Source organism: Lissotriton vulgaris, chromosome 9 (assembly GCF_964263255.1).
Source record: "Lissotriton vulgaris chromosome 9, aLisVul1.2, whole genome shotgun sequence".
Classification (NCBI taxonomy): domain Eukaryota; kingdom Metazoa; phylum Chordata; class Amphibia; order Caudata; family Salamandridae; genus Lissotriton; species Lissotriton vulgaris.
In genome coordinates, this window is record NC_141697.1 from 896,422,035 (window position 1) to 896,448,189 (window position 26,155).

The 26,155-nt window shown below is 45.7% G+C and overlaps 1 protein-coding gene across 11 annotated transcripts in view; it reads right to left on the minus strand.

The window, feature by feature from the left end:
• RYR1 (ryanodine receptor 1) overlaps nt 1-26,155 on the minus strand; it is a 1,215,008-nt gene that overhangs the window by 286,497 nt on the left and 902,356 nt on the right. For all 11 annotated transcript variants that reach the window (XM_086938669.1, XM_086938668.1, XM_086938662.1 and 8 more), the window contains one exon: nt 3,002-3,078. In XM_086938669.1, coding sequence (XP_086794795.1) covers nt 3,002-3,078 — 77 coding nt within the window. The remainder of the gene's footprint in view (nt 1-3,001; nt 3,079-26,155) is intronic.

Consider the following 26,155-nt stretch of genomic DNA (forward strand, 5'->3'; position numbering starts at 1 on the left):
GTTGAAGAGCTGAACAGAGCCCAGGGAGTCTCCCTTCACACATGACGTGCAGTGAAAAACTGAGGAAATCAGCCTCCCTTGGTAAAGTTTCTAGAGGGTGCCGGTTACTGATTAGTTGTATTTAAGTTTGGTCCTTTTTTAGAAAAGGAGGTAGATAGGCTATTAAATGCATGGTTGCCTCGATGATAGCCTATGAAGATCTTTAGTTACTGCTTTATTTATATTACCATGGGACTCCCACTTGGACAATGGGTAATGAATCAAGCATGTGAATCTATGAACGATACCAATACTGGATAACTGCAGCTACAGGTAAGTAACTTATTTCATTTTTTGATACTTTACAGTACCAACTTTAGTAGTCCCTTTAAGGAGTTAACAGAGCTGAAGCATCAGCCTGTAACTCTAATTGCTAATGGTGTTACTAGCCTCTTTTACAATAAAAACTACAATTCAGGGTTTTTTAAATTGGAGCATGCAAAGTTACATGTTCAACTTTCTAATATAAAGCACCCTTCCTTAGGGCTCTATAGGCGTACATTAGGGGTGACATATATGTTAGAAAAGGAGGGTGGGGCTTTGCCATTACCTTAAATGAAAAAGTCGAGTTAGCAGTCAAAACTACTCTGTTTGCATCCTGGGGGAATGATTGAAGCATGTGAATCTATTAAAGATACCCCAATACTGGATAACAGTGTATTAAATCTGATTCAATGGTTAAATCAGATCTAATGTCACTGGTGGGCCAAGTGTAACTTTAGAAAGTGGCCTGAATCCCATCTTGGACCTCAGGGGCCTGAACTTCTTTCTCAAAATGGAAAAGTTCAAGATGCTGACATTAGCTCAAATTTCACTAGCATTGGAATTTGGAGACTGGATTGTATCAATCGACCTGCAGGATGCATACTTTAAGATCACTATATTTTGGTCGCACTGGAAGGTGGATTATCCACACTACCAGTTTGTAGTACTTCCCTTTAGCTCAACATCGGCACCTCAAGTCTACACAAAGGTGATGGCAGTGGTGGCGGCCCGTATCAGAAGAGCGGGCATCCCCGTTTTCCTGTTTCTAGATGACTGGTTAATCAAAGCTAGTTCGTCGGAAGTGGTGTTATGCCATCTGCAGTCAACAGTATCTCTGCTGTACAGCCTGGGTTTTTCCATTAATGAGCCCAAATACCACCTGCAGCCCGCCCAAGAACTCCAGTTTATAGGGTTGGTACTGGACACCACTTTTCTCTGTGCCTTTCCTCCGCCCCAGAGGATAGCAGACAACTGAGAAATTGTTCTATGCTTCCAATCTTCTACTGCCCACCCCATCCTCCTGTTTCATGGAAACACTTGCATCGGTTGGATCCTAGGCGAGCAGTTAATTACTACCTGGACCACACCAAAGATTTTCAATAGGTCGCCTATCTTTTTGTCGGGTACTGTGGTAATAAAAAAGGTAAGATGGTGCAAAAGAGGCCTCTATCATGATGGCTTAAACTCTGCATCAAGACTTACTACACATTAACTGAGAAAGAACCTCCGGGATTGATCAGAGCCCATCCACAACAGCTAAGTCAACCACTTCTGAACTTGTCAGAGTTGCACCAATTACAAAAATCTTTAAGGCAACATAGCCATCATTGCACACCTTTGCAAAGCACAACTGCCTGGATTCAGAGTTGCGCAGGGACACTTTTCAAGGTCCGTTCTGCAAGAGTTCTGCAAGAGTTTGATGCCTAATCATCCATCAACCCACCTCTTGGGTAGGGTACTGCTATGAAATCTGTTCTACAGCGAGGAATCTGCAAGTAGAAGCATTCATCAGAAGAAAAAGTTATCTGTGGTAACAACCTTTCTGGTGGATACTCTGTCCACCTGCAGATTCCTCACTGACCCAACCTGCCCACCTCCTCGATTGATGGATGAATTATAGGGATAATAAATAAGATCCCAAATCATATGGTTTGGTACTGCACTTCTAGATTAAGGTCAATCTGACCTCTCGCCTTGAAGGCTTGGAAAAAATGGATGGAAACTGACGCTGTGCGGGGGCAAGTGCCTTATGGCCTCAGTAGCACTGCCTGATGACAATTCTGGCATCAAGCTTTGAATTTTTCTGGATCCAGTCTGGTGCCTAGGGTTGTCCTACAGATGACGAATTTGCAGGTAAACAGAATATATACTAGAACAAAATGATATCAATGTTATGTAACCTTTTGATATATACATGTATTACACCTTCTGTCACTTCACTGAGCTGAGCAAAGGAAAGGGAGATGGGACCAATGACATTAATAAGCATTCATAAGCAGAGGCATGAACAATGGCAAAGACAAGGAGATGTGTGGCCAACAACAAGGAGTAATGAAAGCAAAGACAAAGAAGTGTGAGCCAGGCAAAGAGAGATATGAGAAACGGCATGGAAAACCTTAGAAAAGAGAAGGAGGTAAGCTGAGCAAAGTGAAATTGAATAACAAACAAATATAATCAGAGGCATGGACAATGACCAAGGAAATGCTGACATAAAGAACAATGAGAGATGTAGCAAGGATAAGGGAGGAGATGTGTGATGACAAATGTTGACACTAGAAAAGCAAGAGTACAGACGGATAAATAGCTAAATAAGGACAGGGAAGACAGAGTAGGACAGGTAGGAATAACAGTAGAATTTTGTTCCCCAATAGTTCATTTACATTTTTCTCCCCACATTCCCCAAACAGACATCCCATTTCTTCTCTCCAGGGTAACAATTTCCATCAGTGCATCACAAAAGTACTACATTCATTTTATTTTTTTGTTTGGCCAACCTAAAGATCATCCTGTCCGCTTAGTTTGTTTACATATTTAGTCTACTCCAAACACCACAATCACAAAATATAGAGAGACTTCTGAAGTTTATGGTGAAATGTTCATTAGTACCCCTGTTTACAGTGCCTTTCTGACAAAAGGAAGCCTTTTTAAAATCCACTATTTTAGTCAGTTTCTTCAACTCTTTCACATCAGTGCATACCTGCAAGTCTGCATCAAAGTCTGGACACTCTGGAAGAATCCCACTTCTCGTTTATCTTTCAGATACTCCAGCATTTTCTGCAAAAAAATACAATTCTTATGAATAGAGAGGCTATACAAAATTTTGGTAGTAAATCTAAGCACAAACTAACTCAATGCCCTAACAGAGTATTTTAATGAGGCAAATACATCAGATTTGGAAGGTGCAACCAAAAAACCGCTACACTTCACTCAACAGATGCTATCCTAGTTCATCTGATGGCTCAGAGGATGTTTAGGTATGAAAATCTAAATGCCTCAATTACTGCAGGGGGTGTGCACTATACCACTAACCCTACATCTATGCTCTTGACTCTAACAATCAGTCTATATGAACAGACCTGAAGAAACACCAACTACACTTACAACACTCCACTCCTAATTTTATCCGACTGGTTCAGGCCCAAAGGAAAACCATTGTGAACTTTAAAGTGTCCCCGTCTGTAACACATATGTTTTCTATCCATGCTTGTTAATTGTTAACTAACTCATGTGAGGTTCTGGAGTATGGAAATAAAGAGATTTTTACAATCTCAGGTGATAATGGAGTGCTCATGTGAATGTTACAGAAGTGTGGAAGAATTGGCGAAAGGGAATGTGAATAAGATTTCTATATTGTTACTTTCTTTCTAGTGGACATTCTATCTAAGAGCAGATTCTTCATCCTTAAAATATTCCCCAGGTGCCAGAGTAGATCTGGAGGTTTTCACAGTAGTGCTTCTGCACACTGCTAGGTGGGATCATGAGGCTACGAGTTGGCTTTCTTGCATTACTCTTTCAAGCCGTTGGACAGAAAGCAGAAAACAGTACCTCACTAAGGTGAAGGGTCTGTGGAGAGGGCTCAGACCAAAATGTTCTTCAGGGCCATTCGAGCAAACTGCCCTTGCTTGCGGTACTGATTGGCAAGGCAGTAGTGCTTTGTGACGTATGCACTAATGCCCAAGTCACATGCAAACTCAGTGGTAATTGCCTTGGCCCTGATTGAATGGGCTCTCAATCCCTCCGGAAGCTGCTCCTTGGCCAATGCATAGCAGACCTTAAAGCAGAGGACCATCTGCCTTGACAAAGTCTTATTTGGTAACACCTCACCTTTCATCACCCAGAAAATCCCACAAGAAGCTGATCATACACCCAATGATCTTTGCTGTGATTGATATAAAAGCTTAAAGGTCATTTGGCATCCAGCCGATTGAGTATCTTTTCTTCTTTGCTGGGGTGAGGCAGAGCAAAGAACTGTGGGATGATGATGAATTGCCTGAGATGAAAATGAGTCCCAAATTCTGGCATAAAAGGTTTCCCTGGTTCTCAGCATCAGTTTGTATGAAAAAGGTTGTGTAGGCAGTTGCAAGAAGAGATCCTGGATCTTACTCAAGCAATGAGTTGACATCATCACTATGAAGAAGGCAGTCTTTAGTGTTAGAAGAGGCAACGAGCTGCTGTGCTTTTGCTCAAATGGAGTACACATGAGAAATGTCCCACTGTGGCACCACAATGGTTTGGGAGAGAACATGTGTTAAACTTTTATTAAACCACATCACTCTACATGATGTAAACAAGTATGGTTGGTCCAGTAAATGCAGAAAACAAAAGGGTACAATAAATAAACTTTAATAGTGCCCACCGCAAGTCCTTGCTCGGCCAAAGACAAAACAAGCAATAAGATTTCCAACAGCTTGGCTTGCAGATAATCTGTCCTGCTCAAATTTGTCTCAGCACCCAGCATAAGAAAACAAGTTACTTACCTGTAACTTCAGTTATCCAGTATTGGTATCTATCATAGATTCACATGCTTAGTATCATCCCCGCCGACGAGGTGGGAGTCTCGTGGTACAATAAAACATATACATTATAGTCATAATAACATTACACAATAGGGTACTATGGACAGAAAAGTCACTACATTAGCCTATCTTTGTCCTTTTGCAAAAAGAACCAAACTTGGAACAAGGCCAATCAGGCTGCAGCACCCTCTTAGAACCTTCCACAGAGAGGCAAACCCTCAGATTTTCGTAGCACAAGTGACAGTAAGTATACCATAATGATAAGGTAACCCTCTCCGGGGAGGAGGGTGAGTCGCATGTAAATCTATGAAAGATATCAATACTGGATAACTGAAGTTACAGGTAAGTAACTCTTTTTCTTATCCAGTATTGGGGTATCTTTCATAGATTCACATGCTTAGAATCAGAATAGCTTGCAGTAAACAATACTTAGCTGTATAGTGGATGGTGGGTATCATAAGAAAACACAATAGATACCATGTAAAACTGATACCATAATACATTCATATTTCCACTCTGATAAAGGACAATTCATAAACATATGCACTAAATAATTATATGCAATAATGAACATGTCAATAGCAAATCTCATATCCTCTCATTATAGAGGCTTACCTTATTTAAAAAGGCTTCGTAACACTGCATGACCAACTGCTGACTCAGCCTCTGTTGCTAGATCCAGGCAATAATGCCGTGTAAACGTGTGTAGACTTTTCCAGGTTGCAGCACGGCAAATCTTCTCCAGTGACACACCGGCAAAAAGTGCAGTAGATGAGGATACTGCCCTAGTAGAGTGAGCCTTAGGTTTGTTAGATAGTGGATGTCCAACCTTGCAATGGCAGAATTGGATAGTGGATGCAATCCACCTTGAGATAGTGGACTTCGTTACCGCTGATCCTGGCCTTTGACCACCATAAGAAATAAATAATTGGTCGGATTTTCTAATGGAAACAGTACGCGAAATGTAGAACTTCAAGCATCTTTTGACATCCAAGGTATGCAAGGATTTTTCTGCTGAGGAAGACGGATTAGGAAAGAAAGATCGTAATATAACAGGCTTATTAAGATGGAATGAAAAAGGAACCTTGGGTATGAACGTGGGATTAGTCCTTAAAAGGACATAGTAATTGGTAAATTTCAAATACGGTTGTCTTATAGTGAATGCCTGTATTTCACTTAATCTTCGAGAAGAGGTGAGTGCCAATAGGAGAGCTGTCTTCCATGGGAGATATTTTAACTCAGCTTTGTGAATGGGTTCAAATGGATGCTTCATTAGCTGCTGTAGTACTAGATTCGATTCAGAAAAGGGGGTGGTGATGAACAGAGTGTCTGAATTCAGCAGACCACTCTTACCCAGTCCAAAGATCAGGGCTTGATCCATCACCGTTTTTTAGCTCACTGCACCATCCCAGCTCAGAACTTGGCTATATGCAAATTAGTCTGACCCTGGCCCAGTGCATCATGGGAACAGGGCAGACCAAACTACCAAGCCAATTCTTATACTGGGAAGGAAACAAGCTACCGGGGACCGGTTTCTGGCATTTCAGCCGTCTTCGGCCCGGCTTGCTTGAATCCTGATGGTGCAATGAGCTAGGGACTCACATCTGAGTATACCCTTCCACGCTTATGGTGGACAAAAATGATTCAGAAAAGGGGGTGGTGATGAACAGAGTGTCTGAATTAAGCAGACCACTCTTACCCAGTCCAAAGATCAGGGCTTGATCCATCACCGTTTTTTAGCTCACTGCACCATCCCAGCTCAGAACTTGGCTATATGCAAATTAGTCTGACCCTGGCCCAGTGCATCATGGGAACAGGGCAGACCAAACTACCAAGCCAATTCTTATACTGGGAAGGAAACAAGCTACCGGGGACCGGTTTCTGGCATTTCAGCCGTCTTCGGCCCGGCTTGCTTGAATCCTGATGGTGCAATGAGCTAGGGACTCACATCTGAGTATACCCTTCCACGCTTATGGTGGACAAAAATGATTCAGAAAAGGGGGTGGTGATGAACAGAGTGTCTGAATTAAGCAGACCACTCTTACCCAGTCCAAAGATCAGGGCTTGATCCATCACCGTTTTTTAGCTCACTGCACCATCCCAGCTCAGAACTTGGCTATATGCAAATTAGTCTGACCCTGGCCCAGTGCATCATGGGAACAGGGCAGACCAAACTACCAAGCCAATTCTTATACTGGGAAGGAAACAAACTACCGGGGACCGGTTTCTGGCATTTCAGCCGTCTTCGGCCCGGCTTGCTTGAATCCTGATGGTGCAATGAGCTAGGGACTCACATCTGAGTATACCCTTCCAGGCTTATGGTGGACAAAAATGATTCAGAAAAGGGGGTGGTGATGAACAGAGTGTCTGAATTAAGCAGACCACTCTTACCCAGTCCAAAGATCAGGGCTTGATCCATCACCGTTTTTTAGCTCACTGCACCATCCCAGCTCAGAACTTGGCTATATGCAAATTAGTCTGACCCTGGCCCAGTGCATCATGGGAACAGGGCAGACCAAACTACCAAGCCAATTCTTATACTGGGAAGGAAACAAGCTACCGGGGACCGGTTTCTGGCATTTCAGCCGTCTTCGGCCCGGCTTGCTTGAATCCTGATGGTGCAATGAGCTAGGGACTCACATCTGAGTATACCCTTCCACGCTTATGGTGGACAAAAATGATTCAGAAAAGGGGGTGGTGATGAACAGAGTGTCTGAATTAAGCAGACCACTCTTACCCAGTCCAAAGATCAGGGCTTGATCCATCACCGTTTTTTAGCTCACTGCACCATCCCAGCTCAGAACTTGGCTATATGCAAATTAGTCTGACCCTGGCCCAGTGCATCATGGGAACAGGGCAGACCAAACTACCAAGCCAATTCTTATACTGGGATGGAAACAAACTACCGGGGACCGGTTTCTGGCATTTCAGCCGTCTTCGGCCCGGCTTGCTTGAATCCTGATGGTGCAATGAGCTAGGGACTCACATCTGAGTATACCCTTCCACGCTTATGGTGGACAAAAATTATTCAGAAAAGGGGGTGGTGATGAACAGAGTGTCTGAATTAAGCAGACCACTCTTACCCAGTCCAAAGATCAGGGCTTGATCCATCACCGTTTTTTAGCTCACTGCACCATCCCAGCTCAGAACTTGGCTATATGCAAATTAGTCTGACCCTGGCCCAGTGCATCATGGGAACAGGGCAGACCAAACTACCAAGCCAATTCTTATACTGGGAAGGAAAGAAGCTACCGGGGACCGGTTTCTGGCATTTCAGCCGTCTTCGGCCCGGCTTGCTTGAATCCTGATGGTGCAATGAGCTAGGGACTCACATCTGAGTATACCCTTCCACGCTTATGGTGGACAAAAATGATTCAGAAAAGGGGGTGGTGATGAACAGAGTGTCTGAATTAAGCAGACCACTCTTACCCAGTCCAAAGATCAGGGCTTGATCCATCACCGTTTTTTAGCTCACTGCACCATCCCAGCTCAGAACTTGGCTATATGCAAATTAGTCTGACCCTGGCCCAGTGCATCATGGGAACAGGGCAGACCAAACTACCAAGCCAATTCTTATACTGGGAAGGAAACTGGGCCAGGGACAGACTGATTTGCATATAGCCAGGTTCTGAGCTGGGATGGGGCAGTGAGATAAATAACGGTGATGGATCAAGCCCTGATCTTTGGACTGGGTAAGAGTGGTCTGCTCAATTCAGACACTCTGTTCATCACCACCCCCTTTTCTGAATCGTTTTTGGCCACTATAGGTGTGGCAGGGTATACTCAGACATGAGTCCCTTTCTCACTGCTCCATCAGGATTCAAGCAAGCCGGGCCGAAGGCGGCTGAAATGCCAGAAACCGGTCCCCGGTAGCTTGTCTCCTTTCTGGTGAAGAATTGGCTTGGTAGTTTAGTCTGCCCTGTTCCCATGATGCACTGGGCCAGGGACAGACTGATTTGCATATAGCCAGGTTCTGAGCTGGGATGGGGCAGTGAGATAAATAACGGTGATGGATCAAGCCCTGATCTTTGGACTGGGTAAGAGTGGTCTGCTCAATTCAGACACTCTGTTCATCACCACCCCCTTTTCTGAATCGTTTTTGGCCACTATAGGTGTGGCAGGGTATACTCAGACATGAGTCCCTTTCTCACTGCTCGATCAGGATTCAAGCAAGCCGGGCCGAAGACGGCTGAAATGCCAGAAACCGGTCCCCGGTAGCTTGTCTCCTTTCTGGTGAAGAATTGGCTTGGTAGTTTAGTCTGCCCTGTTCCCATGATGCACTGGGCCAGGGACAGACTGATTTGCATATAGCCAGGTTCTGAGCTGGGATGGGGCAGTGAGATAAATAACGGTGATGGATCAAGCCCTGATCTTTGGACTGGGTAAGAGTGGTCTGCTCAATTCAAACACTCTGTTCATCACCACCCCCTTTTCTGAATCGTTTTTGGCCACTATAGGTGTGGCAGGGTATACTCAGACACGAGTCCCTTTCTCACTGCTCCATCAGGATTCAAGCAAGCCGGGCCGAAGACGGCTGATATGCCAGAAACCGGTCCCCGGTAGCTTGTCTCCTTTCTGGTGAAGAATTGGCTTGGTAGTTTAGTCTGCGCTGTTCCCATGATGCACTGGGCCAGGGACAGACTGATTTGCATATAGCCAGGTTCTGAGCTGGGATGGGGCAGTGAGATAAATAACGGTGATGGATCAAGCCCTGATCTTTGGACTGGGTAAGAGTGGTCTGCTCAATTCAGACACTCTGTTCATCACCACCCCCCTTTTCTGAATCGTTTTTGGCCACTATAGGTGTGGCAGGGTATACTCAGACATGAGTCCCTTTCTCACTGCTCCATCAGGATTCAAGCAAGCCGGGCCGAAGACGGCTGAAATGCCAGAAACCGGTCCCCGGTAGCTTGTCTCCTTTCTGGTGAAGAATTGGCTTGGTAGTTTAGTCTGCCCTGTTCCCATGATGCACTGAGCCAGGGACAGACTGATTTGCATATAGCCAGGTTCTGAGCTGGGATGGGGCAGTGAGATAAATAACGGTGATGGATCAAGCCCTGATCTTTGGACTGGGTAAGAGTGGTCTGCTCAATTCAGACACTCTGTTCATCACCACCCCCTTTTCTGAATCGTTTTTGGCCACTATAGGTGTGGCAGGGTATACTCAGACATGAGTCCCTTTCTCACTGCTCCATCAGGATTCAAGCAAGCCGGGCCGAAGACGGCTGAAATGCCAGAAACCGGTCCCCGGTAGCTTGTCTCCTTTCTGGTGAAGAATTGGCTTGGTAGTTTAGTCTGCCCTGTTCCCATGATGCACTGGGCCAGGGACAGACTGATTTGCATATAGCCAGGTTCTGAGCTGGGATGGGGCAGTGAGATAAATAACGGTGATGGATCAAGCCCTGATCTTTGGACTGGGTAAGAGTGGTCTGCTCAATTCAGACACTCTGTTCATCACCATCCCCTTTTCTGAATCGTTTTTGGCCACTATAGGTGTGGCAGGGTATACTCAGACATGAGTCCCTTTCTCACTGCTCCATCAGGATTCAAGCAAGCCGGGCCGAAGACGGCTGAAATGCCAGAAACCGGTCCCCGGTAGCTTGTCTCCTTTCTGGTGAAGAATTGGCTTGGTAGTTTAGTCTGCCCTGTTCCCATGATGCACTGGGCCAGGGACAGACTGATTTGCATATAGCCAGGTTCTGAGCTGGGATGGGGCAGTGAGATAAATAACGGTGATGGATCAAGCCCTGATCTTTGGACTGGGTAAGAGTGGTCTGCTCAATTCAGACACTCTGTTCATCACCACCCCCTTTTCTGAATCGTAGTACTAGATTCAGTCTCCATTCCGGCGGAGGAGCCTTGATGGGAGAGAAAAGTTCTGAAAAGCCCCTTCAGGAATTGTTTAATGAGATCGTCTGTAGGTGGAATTGGCCGCTAGATGCAGTTTAACAGAAGCAAACATAAGACCAGATTTAGATAATGACAATAAATAAGGCAGAATCTTATCCGGAGGACATTTTCAGAGGAAGAATATTCCTGTTGCTGTACCAGTAACAAAATCTTTTCCATTTTAACGCATAAGTCCTCAACGTAGAAGGAGCTCTAGCTCTAGCCAGAATGTCTCTGCAGTCTTGAGATAGATTTATCTCCTTGAACTCTGTGAAACCAGAAACCATGCATGAAGTTGCAGCTGAGCTGGATGAGGATGAAGAATCTGGCCTTTGCTCATTGACAATAGGTTCGGTATTGCTGGAAGAGGGAATGGTTTGCGCTCAGACAGAAGGAGAAACTCTGTGAACCAGTGCTGACGTGGCCATTTCGGTGCAATTAGAATAATGCAGCATTGTTCCGTCTTGATCTTGCGTAGAAGTCTTGGAATCAGCGGAAAGGGAGGGAACGCATAAGCAAAAATCCCCCTCCATCTCATCATGAAGGCGTTTCCCCAAGAGCCCTTCTCCGGTTTCCAACTTGCAAAGAATGGGCACTTCCGATTGTTCCTGGAGGCAAAGAGATCCAGATTTGGCTTGCCCCACTTCTGAAATACATTCCCTAGAACTATTTGATTCAGCTCTGATCAGTACAGTTGATCCTTGAAGTCTTGGCAGAAAAGACTGTAGTGCCAGGAAAATGGCTTGAAGCTCCAGAAAATTGATGTGCATCTTTGCTATTGCTGCAGACCATTTTCCTCTTATGCAGAGATCCTGAAGATGCACACCACACCCCTCTAGGGAGGCATCTGTTGAGAGGATGAAATCCGGTACTACAGGTTGAAAGGTGAATCTGACTGAGGCATTTTTTGAAAGCCTCCACCAGGAAAGAGTTTCTCTCATAACTGGAGTTACTTGCACTATGTCGTCGAAAGACCCCAAGATTTGGAGCCATTGACTGTCGAGCTCCTCTTGAATCGGTCTTATTCTCAGTCAGGTATGAGGCACTAGCAGAATCGCTGATGACAGTATTCCCAGAAAAGACTTTATCATCCGCACAGAAGCAAACTTTCTTTTTAGGAGGTCTGACGCCAGAAAAACAAGGCGAGATTGCCTTTCTTTAGACAAGAATGCTTTATCTCGAACGGTATCCAGCATTGCTCCTAGAAATTGGATCCTTTGGGAAGGATAGAGGACTGACTTTTGGACATTCAGAGATAGTCTTAGAGCGAAAAACCTGCAGGCATTTTGCTGTTGCATTAGAAGCCTGACGAAAAGAAGGAGCCTTTATTAGCCAATCATCCAAATACAGGCATAATTGGATGCCTTGTAGCCTGAGATGAGCTGCTACTGGAGCTAGGAATTTGGTCAAGACTCTTGGAGCTGAACGTTGGCCAAATGGGAGGACTTTGAATTGGAAATGTACACCTGCCACAGTAAATCTTAGGAATTTTTGCTATTTGGGATGGATTGGGATGTGGAAGTACGCATCCTGGAGATCCAGCGTTGTCATGAAGTCCTCATGATCCAAAAGCTGAAGGATTTCCTGGAGTGTCACCATGCGGAAGGACTTTTTCTGAAGGTATTTGTTCAGTTTTCTTAGATCCAAGATTGGTCTCCATTCCCCAGACTTTTTTCTTATGAGAAAAAAGCGAGAATAAAATCCCTTCCCCACTTGAGAGCGAGGCACTTTCTCTATCGCTCCCTTCGAAAGCATGGTTTTTACTTCCTTTGTGAGAAGAGCAAGATGTGGTGGGTTTTTCTTCAGAGGTGGATGAGGAGGGGGGGAATTGATAAACTCCAGGGTGTGACCAAATTTGATTATATCCAAAACCCACTTGTCTGTGGGAATTTTCTCCCAATTTTTGATATGCTTGGATATATTTGGAATTTTGTATACTTGTGGCATATCTGGTGCAGGTGTACAAGATTGTCACTGTTTTCTAGCAGAGTCTCTGCCTTGAGGTTGGAGTCTTCTGCCTTGTTGTCTGTAAGCGGCCGCTGGGGGAATCCTATAGGACTTCTGTTGTTGCTGCTGATGGTATCCATATCTACCTTGACCACCTTGTTGTTGGTATTTTTGATATCCTCCATGAAAGGAATATGACCCTCTGCTTCTTGCTCCCTCGAAACTGCGTTTTTCTATACTGCAAGGTACCCAATGCCCTAGCAGTATCCGTATCTTTTTTGATCTCCCGCAATGCGTCATCTATGTGTTTGCCAAATAACAGATCTCCATCAAAGGGCATATCCAGAATCTTTGTTTGGACCTCTGGGCGACAGTTAATAGACTTCAACCAACCCTGACGTCTAAGGGTCGATGAAGTAGGCGTCAACGAGATGGGCATCGTCGACGGCGATGAAATACTCGCTGACGGCGCCATCGAGGGAGTTCTCGTCGACGATGGGATTTTCTTAATCAACGCTGACGAATCACTCACCTTCTGAGGAGATTTCATCGTCGGCGGAGCAGTTTTCAACGTCGACGGAGGCTCAGTAAGGGATTTTGAGGCAGTTTTCAGAGAAACTTTTACTTTTTGTCTAGATTTTACCTCCGAAGAGAAAGAGGACTTCTCTTTTTTTGAGGAAGAGTGACCAGTCTCGGATCGAGATTTCTTCAGGGTCTTACTCTGTCTCTCAGGTGGCTCTTCAGATCTATCCCTCTTCTTGGCCAAAGGGGTGGATGCCTGAGGACTCACACTGCCTTCATCTCCAGATACCACGTCAGATGAAGCCTTCAACTTCTCCAGCCAAACCAAAAGTCTTCCTTCTCTGTCCTTCAAGGTCTTGGCAGGAAAGGTTCTACAGATCCTGCAATCTTCACCTTGTGAGCTGGGTAAAGGCAGTAAATACATTCTTTATGTGGATCCTCAAAGTGCAATCTCTTCTTCCCACATGAAGAACAAGGCAAGAACAAGCTTTTCTTTGAAGAATCAGACATAATTTCTCACAAAGAAGACAAAGTTAAGGAAAAAACTGAGCAGAGCTAAGGGAGACTCCCTGTTACACGAGATGCGGTAGAAAATCGGAGGGTTTGCCTCTCTGTGGAATGTTCTAAGAGGGTGCTGCAGCCCAATTGGATGTGTTCCAAGTTTGATTCTTTTTGCAAAAGGACTAAGATAGGCTAATGTAGTGACTTTGATGTCTATAGTAGCCTATTGTGTAATGTTATTTTGACTATATTGTATATGTTTTTTTGTACCGCGAGACTCCCACCTCGTCGACGGGGATGATTCTAAGCATGTGAATCTATGAAAGATACCCCAATACTGGATAAAGAGAGTTTGCAGAAGGGAGCCTAGCAGCCAGGATGACATCCATAACTTCGGGTGGCAAGTCAAACACCGTCAACTGCTGTCAATTAATCTCCACGCATTGAAGTGCAGATTGTAAAGGTTCAGATGGATTATCCTTCCCTTCTGCTGAAACAGAACATCTTCTCAAAGTGGTATCCTGATCGGATGGCAGACACATATGCTCAGACGTTCCGGGTACCAGGCCCAATCTGGGGCCACTTGGTTGACTTGTGCCTGGTCGTTCCTGATCTTCTTCAGAACTCTGGGCAAGAGAGACATAGGTTGGAAGGAATAACACTTTCCCATGTTCCAAGTCAGTCACAATGCATCTCCCAAGGAGGACTTTTGTAGGCACTCCGATGGGCAAATGTTTGGGCACTGCATGTTCTGCATGGTGGCAAAGAGATCAAGCCAGAGTTCTCCCTGTTGTTTGAAGGCACCCTGTGACACTTTGGGGTGTAGCCAGCCTTTGTGATCCACCAGGTACCACAGATGAGCTTGTCTGCCCTGGCATTCAAAGATTAAGGCAGTTAGGGCTAGATGTAGGTAAAAAGGTTTTACCGATTCTAAAATACTGAATTTTACCGATTCTGTATTTTAGAATCAGTAAAACCTATGTAGGTAATTATTCGGTATTTTCTACCGAATCGTTAAGATTCGGTAATTACCGAATCAGTATTTACCGATTTGGTAATTGCCATTCATTCCTATGGGCCTGGAGGCCCATAGGAATGAATGTCAATTACCGAATCAAAATTGTGAAATAGTCAAGGGTGGCAGGGCGTCACTTTGACACCCTGTTGCACCCCTGATTAGTGCTTGTGTGCCATGTGGCACACATACATGCCCTAAGGGCATGGTGTAAATGCACATAATTGCATTTACATAGGAATTCGTTATTTACTACCAACTAATAGTTGGTGGTAAATAACGAATCCTTAAAGCCCTGTAGCACTGTTTATAGTGCTACCTACATTTCAAAATACAGATTCGGTAATTTTACCGAATTGGTAATTTTACCGAATCGTTAAATGTACCGAATCAGTAAATTTACTGAATCTGTAAATTTACCAATTCGGTAAAATTACCGAATCTGTATTTTTTAATGCCCTACATCTCAGTATCCAAATACCGGTCGGTAACGGCCGAAAATCTGTTTTTTCGGCCGTTACCGACCGGTATTTGGATACCTACACCTGGCCCTTAGTTCCCAATCATAGAAATGCCCTGAAGCTTTGTGTCATAGAGCCTCCTAGCACAGCACCCACTTGCCAGTGTAGTAACACATGGTAGTGGTGGTGTATTTGAGAACCTAGTTGGGCACAGATAGTGGTTTAGTATAGGTTATTCGGCGCCACTAAGAAAATCTCACAAATAATATGACTTTGGGGCTATATTTGACGGTGCTAAAAGGTAGAAGGAACCACCCTAATCCTTCTCAAAAGCGGCACGAGCCTTACACAAGCTATAATACTCCTTAGCACACGTGAGTTGCAATGATGTTATATATACAAGTGTTTCCACATTCTGATACAATCATGAGAAGTAGTTGTTATTGGTTCTTCAATTTCTGTTTTATTGTGTAACCCACGACTTTTTCAAGGCTATTTCCAGATCTGTTCTTTTTCATCAGTATGCGGTGATACTTCCAACCCGCATGGGGGTTCTACGGGGGTCCTCAGCTGTATATTATTCTCTGATTGCAGTCCGATTATCTCCAAGTTTTAGTTGTTGCTGGAAGGCTTTCGCCCGGTATATCGCAGCCCGAGAAGTATTCCCCGTTTCAGATCAGCGTGTCCGCTCGATTGCCCTGAGGACCCCCGTAGAACCCCCATGCGGGTTGCAAGTATCACCGCATGCTGATGAAAAAGAACAGATCTGGAAATAGCCTTGAAAAAGTCGTGGGTTACATTCCCAGATACGACGAAACACGTGTCGGCTGTGTTGAAAATTTCCAGTGAACAAGAATAAAACAGAAATTGAAGAACCAATAACAACTACTTCTCATGATTGTATCAGAATGTGGAAACACTTGTATATATAACATCATTGCAACTCACGTGTGCTAAGGAGTATTATAGCTATTATTTGAGAACCTATACATGGTCCACTTGATGGATGGTAGGAAGGCCTTCAAGGGTAGGCAAATGGAGGCAACTCCAAAAGATTGACATGGACGTGCTTTTCTGCCAGAAACCAGATTCTCAATCTGTCCCAGATTACTTTCCCAAGAGAACCAACATTTCCTGATGGAGCAAGCAGAGCTTGGTCTCCATCAGCCGGTCGTAAGTAGGTGGAATGGGTGGAGGTGTGTCCAGAAAGGGGATGAAGTAGCCCTGTTGGACTATCGGCAAAATCCACCTGTTTGATTTTATAAAATGCCAGTGGTGTAGGTCATAGCGTATCCTGCCCCCCCCTCCCCCCAGTGAGTGAGCATGTTGGTATGAGGACAAACTAAAGGGGTTTAGGGGATTGGAGGCTGCGGCTCCGGAAGAGTGGTGGACTGGCCCAACCTCAGGTAGTGGCTTCAAGTGGTCTTTGGGAACTGCTGCCTCAGCCGCAATAAGCCTGGGAAGCCTCTTGCCTTGGTGGATGGGCGGGAATTAATATGGCTGGATCCCCATTCCATTGCCAAGAAAGGAGCAGCAGGTGGATTGGGGTTGGCGAGGGGAGATGTGTAGGCCCAAGGATCTGGCCGTAGCTCTGCAAACCTTAAAGCGCTGAGTCTGCCTTCTCACCAAAAAGAGAAGAGCCATCGAAGGCATGCTCATGAATGAAGCTTGGACAACCCCTAAAAAGGCAGTGGTTCTCAGCCAGGCGTGGCGCCAATAGGCCATCCACAATGAAATTGCTTTGCCCAGCGAGCCAGTAGTATACAGTCCACATTTGAAGGTTAAATTTTGCTGCGTCTCTGCCATCTGCAATTACCTATGATAGTATGGTTCGGGCCTCCTCTAAGACCATGGGCAGCACTTGCACAATGAATCTCAGATCGTATGTGTGTATTGGTCCAAGAGGCATTAGGTGTTCTCTGACAGCAGTGCTAGGTTGGCAGAAGACAACTTCCTCTTGGGTATCCAGCCTCTTGGATTCCTTATCCAATGGAGTAGTAGTGAACTCGCCAGGATTGACTCAGGAAGTGGAGGCATGGATCACCTAGCTCTCGGCGTGGGGTGCTTGGTGAGGGAACTGGAGTTCCCCAGGGACGAACAATTGTCCTGTCCATAGGAGTCCCTGTGCAGGCGTAGAAGCTCCTGTGCAGGGCTGGGACCAGGCCCAGAGTCGAACATCGGTAAGGGTTTCATTATATCGAGTGAGGGTTCGGAAGGGGCAACTGTCTGAGGACTTGGAATGGTGCAATGAAGTCAAAGATATCTTCGACATCTCCGACTTCTTCTTCTTATGTGACTTACCCGACAACTTGGATGGAGAGAGACAAGGATCATCAGAAGCAGCTCTGCAAGCAGTCCAGTGACCTTCTGCGCAACCAGGAACATAAGTGTTGCAGGGATATCAGTTGGCAAGGAGCTTGAGGGAACGCTCCCTCAGTGTTTTCAGGTGCATGTTGTGGAAGTCCTTGCCGGTCATGGAATCATGGTCTCGCTTCAAACACCAAAGACAAACCATGTATAGGTCTGCCACAGACATCTGCCTGTGACAGGTAGCACATGATTTAAAACCCAAAGGTTTTCTAAGAAAGGGGACATAGCTGAAAGGGGAAAAACTGGGGGCAGCTACCTTGGGTCTGCGCTGTCTGCTGCACCGTGCTGGGGTGGAGCCTATATAGGCATTACACTCGTCACTTAGAGCGCACCACAGACGAAGAGCCGAATGGCAACACCGACCAGTGTGCATGGGTACTGCTTGAAAATATCCTGATCCAGTCTGTGGGCTAGGAATTTTCTAATGTCAGGAATCTGCGACTAGAAATCCCTATCAGATATACATTTTTTACTATAATTACCTTTTTGGGCGATATTGTGTTCCACACTATTTTTTACACCATATTTTGGTACTTTCTATGCAAAGTATGTAAACTCACTATTTCAGTAGACAATATTTTTGACACAATATTTTGGTGTCATTGTGTTGATGAAAGGACTGTAGCTAAACACATTAGCTTGTTCACCCTCCCTGTCTGCCATGAATACACTAACCCTTCTGCTAAACCTATCCTGGCTCCTAGGAAAATTCTGGGGCATATTTACAGAAAAATATAGGGGCGCGGAGCTGCGCCAAAATCAGTAGCGCCACGCTCTGACTGTTTTAAAATGCAGGGATGCGCCGTATTCACAAGAATACAGTGCACCCCTGTGTTTCCCCTAGCGCTGGCAAAAAAGTAGCTCCCTGCACAGCACAGCCTCCCTGCTACCATGTTGCAAGGGTGCCTGAACTGCAGGGGCAATTGTTTATGTGCAGGAAGGGACACTGTTCTGCACATAAAGAATCATTCATGGTGATTTGTTCTTTCTATGTGGGCTGCAGAATGCAGCACACATGGAAAGAGCAAAAAACTAGAAGAAATTAATGATTTATCCTCATATTGCCATTCTAACGCCTGGTAATCCATGGCGTTAGAATGATGCTGTTTTTGACGCTGCCTCAGCCTTGTAAATCTGGGGCAGTGTCAAAAGGAAATGGGTGTTGGGGTGGAACGCCCAAAGTACCACCCATTGCACACTCCTTTACAGCAAAGGACTGCGGCAGAAAGGGCCATATTTACAAGGTGGTGTTAAGCCACACTAAGTGGCTTGGCGCCACCTTGTAAATATGGGAAATGGCAAAATGCCACAAGAGCGTATAAAAAAGTGTTGTTCTGGTGGTGCTTGGGGCTTGAAAAATGCCCATTTGTCTCTTGTTTGTTCAAAGATATTTGGGTTATTTGCACTGACTGCTAGGCCCAAACTTCATAGGATATTCATTATGAGTTTTAGCATTGCTTTGGCTTGTATTTGAGTTGGTGCTCTGATCAGCCAATCAGCCAGGTATGGACAAGTTGCGCAGTCATATTTTCAAAGGAACAGAATGGGGGTTGGGAGCACACTGCCTCACAGTTCCAGCACAGTTCGCCCCTTTGCATCCTGGTAAATGCAGTATACAGTTCAAACTTTACTTCAAAATTAGCTGGAGTTTTTCACCAAAGTTGGTGCAGACATTGCTGTATATCTCTAGACACGTGATTCTGGGTTGAGCCCGTCTTCAGTAGAGAGCAGCAGTATCAGAGAGCAAATAAAAATCATCTGGGGTTGCTGGAAATGCTGCCAAGTTTCTCTCAGGTCACAGTACCACTCACAGGCACACAGGTGCATCTCCAAAGTGTGTCAGCTTGCTGGCTCAAAGGAGCCTTTGAAACAGAATGGGGGTTGGGAGCACACTGCCTCACAGTCCCAGCACAGTTCGCTCCTTTGCATCCTGGTAAATGCAGTACACAGTTCAAACCTACTTCAAAATTTGCTGGAGTTTTTCACCAAAGTTGGTGCAGACATTGCTGTATATCTCTAGACACGTGTTTCTAGGTTGAGCCCGTCTTCAGTAGAGAGCAGCAGTATTAGAGAGCAAAAAAAAATCATCTGGGCTTGCTGGAAATGCTGCCAAGTTTCTCTCAGGTCACATATTTCCAAATGAATGCAGCAACTGGAGCCGTGCATTGGTGAATACTTGAATGGAGGATTTTAGTTCAAAAGGCAGGACCTTGAATTGATAATGGAGTAAAGAAACTGCCATAAAAAGAAGGAATTTTCTGCGCTTTAGGAATATTGCAGTGAACGCTCTCTAGGACTTGGGAGGCCAAGAAATCCCCTTGTCTGATGACTGGGAGGATGTCCTGAAGGGTAACCATTTGAAATCTTTGCTTTTTTCAATATTTGTTGAGGAGTCTCAATTCGACCAATAGACACAACTCTCCTGATTTATTTAGTATAAGAAAGAATTTGGAATATTATCCTAGACCCTCGCTGAAGCGGGAACCTCTTCTATTGCACTCTACCTTTTCAGTTCTTTTCGATGATTTTGGTATTTTTTCAAGCTAAATTGGTGGTTTTTGTATGAATTCCAGCCCATGCCTGTGCATGACTATATCCAGTACCCAAAAGTCCATGTTTAAATTGTGCCAATTTTGGAAGAACGTAGATATCCTGCCTTCTACTAGCAGAGACAAGTGAGAGAAGGAGAGCCTGACTAAGTACCCTATATCTATATTTACATGTCTGATTTCTTCTTTGTTTTTGCCTTTGATTGCTGACGGGAGGCCACTGCTTTCCTTCTGTTGGTCAAAATAGTGATATTATGTGCCACAATGGTTGCGCTGCTTTAACAGGCGAAAATTAGTTGAATGCTGAAAAGGTCGCTGATTTGACTGCTTGTAATATTTGTATGGCTGACGGTGCTGCAGAGAGCCAACGGAGCTGGCAGTGTTTATGTCAGATATTTTTGGTTGTAATGTCATGATCAGGTGCGGGACGGAGCGGGGAGCCGGCTTGGGCCGCAACACACTGCGAGGCCTGTGGTGAGGCCTGTGGCCCGCGTCGCTTGGCCGCGTGGGTGCCCCGCCTTCTCATCAGCTGGCCGGAGGGAGTAGCGGCGCCTACCTCCAGATGAGTGATATCCCGCCCTGAGGCACGGCCGGTGGACGTGGGAGAGGAGGCTTGAACCCATTGCACGATTCAATTGAGAACAGGGATTTTAGAGTGAGGGAAATACTGGGCGCCCTGCTCACGGTTGAAGCGCAGAAGGTATTGGTGTTGGTGTATTGCCAATAGGTGCAAACTGGTGAGAGGAGAAGCCCTATAACCCCTCCAAGAGCGTGTGATGAGAAACACACACTACACAAAGATAAACAAAAAACCTGTTGCACACTATATTATGAAAGTACAGAAGATCGGTGTCTCAATGGACACATAAAAGTTCAAGTTTCCGTCGTTGAATAAAAGACCACCAGTAGTTCGGCTCCTCTTTTATTGTGTTTGAATGGCCAGCCGACCCGGCCCCGCTCGAGACCAGGTGAATTGGGTCAAAACCAGGATAGGTGCAGTGAGGTGCACCCGGAACCACTCTACAGGATTACTCGTCCTGCCGGCTTTTCCCGTATTACGGGGCATCTAATTTTGGGGAGCATTCACACTCCCCGTGACTTGTCAAGTGGACGCCTACACCATTCAAAATAATTCATTGCAGAAGAAACCTCACCGCACCTATCCTGGTTTTGAAGCATCTTGCTGTTCCCATTGGGCAGGAACAACACTGGATCTATATCGACGACGATTTGGACCCAATTCACCTGGTCTCGAGCGGGGACGGGTCGGAATTATCACCGGCACAGCGACCTGCGGTTTACCACCCATTAACTTCAGCCCTGAGGAGTCGCGGAATTATTGTATTCCTTTGCGTCGAAACACGTGTCGGGGGGAGGCCTGGGCCCAGTTTCGAGTCCCTGGCTGAAGCTCCTCTGGTGCGGGCCCCGGTGCAGACAGCCCGGGCCCTCCATTCCGATACTGACGGCGGGAGTCCGTTTCTGTTGTTTCTTTTCAAAGCCTTACCTGCTGTCCTCACCAGCTTGCCCCACGAATTCTGAGGAGGCTGCACACCAGATCCCACCGAACTCCGCCATTGCACCGCTGCCGCTAAAGGGGTGGGGGGGGGGGGGGAACTACATTGCCAAACAGCCCCTGCGAGGCACTTACTAAGCAAGGTGAGTGGCAAACTGGTAACTGAAGTATGGGGAGACGAACAGCCACTCCAGGCTCACAGTCTACTACTATCATAGACAGTATGTTTGAAAGAGCTGTTAGTATCGTCACATCAGAGATTGAACTAACGGAGAGGAGCTTATCTTTGGGATTACTCGTACCCAACCTACCCTGCCGGAAGGAGAAGAGTGGGGGAACATCAGCAACCCTCCCTTGACACCTAACGTATTAGTCAGCACTGTCACCCACCCACAAATACAGTTAGATGGTCTCGAGTTGGTGAACAATGAGGGTAATGTGATCAATGAGGACCCTATGGACTGTCAATTCCCGGCTCATGGCAAGGACACTGCCCAAAATGCGGCCTCAGACCCCAAAGCAACAGGGGCTAAAAGAAAAAGAACTGCAGCGAAACCTTTTAGCACTAAGAGAAAACAGCCACCTCGCTCTAAACCACAATCCACAGCTTTGAGTTCCTGGATACAAGCCACAGCTGCTGTGTCTGCAGGGCCCACTGGGTCTACAACTGATACCACTGTTGATCTGACTGGATCAGAAGCCACACTCCATTCTACCATACCCAAACTGAGCACACAATAGCTCCAACCACTCGCATTAGGCCTGGCGATATTTCTATTGACACTATAGTGGACTCGGTCTATAATCGTATGAAAAACTTGGTTGATAAGCATTTTAATGCTCTTTTGAAGCGTTTAGACCGGCTTGAAAATTTGATAAAGAAACCTGATACACACAAAGGTACATCTAGCGTTACTGGTAAAATTGGGGGGAGGGGGGCAGCACACAAAGATACAGGGACCGGTTAACCCGAACACGTCTCAGCAGAGACTGTTGATTCCACACATTCTTTTTCTAATACTGCCTGCGTAAGGTGTGTCAACTATAAAACTAGCTCACTTTCTAAACCAGTCTCTAGTGAGATATCCTCAACACGTATAGTGTCTAGTAATAATAGTAACAGTAACAGTTTGCCTTGTAACTTTGTGTCGGCTAACCCTATAACCCTGGACCCCATACCTCCAATTATTCTAAATATTTCTAGTGCCACTCCTATAGCAGATAATCCTGACATTAAGCCATCCACAGATGTTCTTAATTTACCACCCAAAGCATGCCCTTATGTTTTAGTCTTTGCAGGCGTCCCTCCCCTAAAGAAAAACCAAACCGAGTCCTGGGAGCAATTTCAGAGTGCCGACTGGTTATCAAAACATAAAGGACTAAGGATGGCAAATGTCAGTGAGATACTAATGGTGCGTAGGGTGGGCTGGGTTGGATCCTCTCAAAAGAACATCAAAGGAGATTGTATTGTCGTCTATTTTAGACGCCCACCACTGGTAAAACAGTTATTGTTAGCACAGGTATTTAACAATAATTTTCCAACCATGATCTGGTCATTGCCTTTGGGCTTTTTCTACAAACCATCCCTGGACCCACATAACCTCATTACTCCTACACACACTCTGCAGAATTGGTTCTCCATCTTGTCCAGCCTAGAGAGCCTAGACTGACTACCGGCCAGCCCATTACCTCTTGCACCTGTGATTAATGGACTTTCATCTGATCGTTCCTTTGTTGTTGACCTGGGACTCTCCGACTTAAACGTGCTTAGCTGGAATGTTGCAGGTCTTGCTTCCAAGCTAAATTCTACAGAGTGGGTTGACTTAGTCAAAAAATATGACATTTTAATGTTTCAAGAAACATGGTGCACTAAGGAATAATTTTTTGAAGGTTTTGTGTGTAACAATAGCATTGAACCCAGCCCTAAAGCAGGCCGCCCATCTGGTGGTCTTTCGACTTGGATAAACATCTCAGCTGAGGGGAGTATAAAACCCCCTTGCGACAAACAATACACATTTTCAAGCAATGATCTATACACGGGGGGCCTCGATTTGTTTTATTAATTTTTATAATAATGATTTTACAACACTACCAAATATTAATTTTATTAACTTGCTTGAGTTTATCGCAAATTTAGAAAATCAGAATGCGCATGATAAATTGGCCGGAATCTGCCTAAGGTGGCGATTTTAATGCAAGACTTCCCAGTAACGCTGGCCCAACTGCCATTACTTTGGCTAGGGAGCCTATGTATAAAAAAGGGGCGGAATAGGTGGATCACCTATCATTCTGCAACTTAATTAATGTAATGGAAAAAGTCGGTGTATATTCAAATAAGAATTGCCCATTACCTACTTACAGGGGTCGAGGCTGCTCTTCTATAATTGATTATGTTTTTATATCATCCTCCTTGGAGGACCTCTTAGTAAAGGAAGAGGTTTTATGTACCTTTCTGAGTGACCATAATCCAATCTCTACAACCATTACAACCATTAGATTTTCCCCTAAACCTAGCCCCGTGAAAGAACTTGGGCCTAAACATCTAGTGGTCTCTACTGATAAGCTCAGAGTGATTTGGAAGGGCATAGACAATAGAGCTTTATTTTCAAACATGGTAAAATTGTACCCATCACTCATTGAAATCTGTTTGTCATGCAGCATCTTTGATGCACGGATCATTGAGGCATTCAGCAGTTTATGCGTTGGCATCAAACACATTATTTCAAGACCAACCCTTAACACCAGCAAGAAACCCAAATGGTTTGATGGCACCTGCTCGCGGGAAAATAGAGAACTGCGTGCAGCATTAGCAGCTTCACCCAGGGACACAACCCTTGTCAGATCATTATGATCTTGTTACAAGAGAGCGACCAGGTTGCGAACAGATGAGATTTTAAAAGAACGTTGGGCCAATCTTGCTTGTGCCGCCACACTTAATGATGGAAATGGATTCTGGGCAGCAGTCAAAGCTATGAGATCTATGGGCCTAAATATTACCCCCATAAGCTGTAATATAACGAGCGAATCCTGGGAAGCGCATTTCGCAAAGATCTACACAGCACCCTCAATGACCCCGAACATCAGTGTTAGCCCCGCAGTCACTAAGGTATTTATATCAGTGTCAGAAGTAAAGGATGCCATACACGAAAGTATAGGGAACAAAGCCCCAGGACCAGATGGACTCTCTATCGACCTCATTAAACATGAATTTGTCTAGCACAGCTATTCCGAGTACTTGGTCCACTAGCATTATTTTTCCCATTTTTAAAAAAGGAGATCGATCCAATCCCAGTTGTTACTGACCAATTTCTTTGATTTCTTTTTTTTTTTTTAAATAATTTTTATTGTAGGCATACCTGTACAGGCCAATACACACAGATAGTTAGCATCGTAAGTTTTAGCAGATATATGATACATCTCGTCAATCAGTACACAGCCGTCCGGCCCACAACCCGGGGGTTGGGCGTCGTCGAAGCCTCTGCTCATCCATGCCTGACGTTCAGTACAGAGGAGTGGTTAGTGTTCGGAATAAGTGTATGACTACTTTTATGGCCCTACTAAACTACGCGCTGATCCCCAACTCCCCTACCCTGCGCCAAACCAAAACTCCCCCCCTCCCATCCCATCCCGCACACCACCACCCGCCTAAGGCTACGCTGTTACCATCTCTGGGTTGCTGGCTTCAGTCTCCCTACATTCCTGCTGCTCCTAGGGCCTCAATTCGCCTCCTCCATCCCCTCCCCCCCGGTAGTCTCCTCCTCTGCGTCAGCTTCGCTATCCCTGAGTTCCTGCACCATCACTTCCCATGCGGTCGCAGTGTCAGCTGCTGTCTGGCTAGGGGTTCTGCGCGCTAGCTGGTATCTATATGTGCTGTCAGCCGTGGCCCACTTTAGAAATTCTTGCCGCCATCTCCGTGGAGTAGGCCCCACCCTCGCCTTCCAGTTCCTAGTGATCTCCCTCTTAGCCACCATCAGTCCCATGTCGATAAACTTACTTGTGAGCTTATTTTTGGGGGTATGGGGAAACCAGTGCAAAAGACATTCCGCCGGTCCGTACTCTATGGATCTTTCCGTCACCTCGTTCAGCACCTCCCCTACTTCCTGCCAATATTCCCGTAGGGCCGGGCATGCCCACAGCATGTGCACTAACTCAGCCCCCTCCTCCGGGCACCGGGGGCAGGCTGCCGTGTCATCGCCAAAATACCGCCTGATTCTACCTGGGGTCATGTACGCCCTATGCAACACATAGTAGTGGATCAGCTGGAACCTGGCGTTTCTCGTGCTGTTGCGAGCCCTACGGACAAGTTGTGCCCACGTCGTGTCCGGTATGTCCCTATTCAGATCCGCCTCCCATTTGGTTTTTAGGGATGTGAGAGGAGGGATATTCTCCCGAACCATCCGACCATATAGGCATGTAACCGCCTTGATCGTGCCCGCCGCCATCATGGCGTACTGGCACGCCGCCGCCGTTCCGGGCTCCTCAAGTCCCGTGCCCCAGTGGGCGTGCATCGCCCTGGTAACTGCTGCATGCAGCAGAAATCCCCCTCTCGGGATACCGAAGCGATCTAT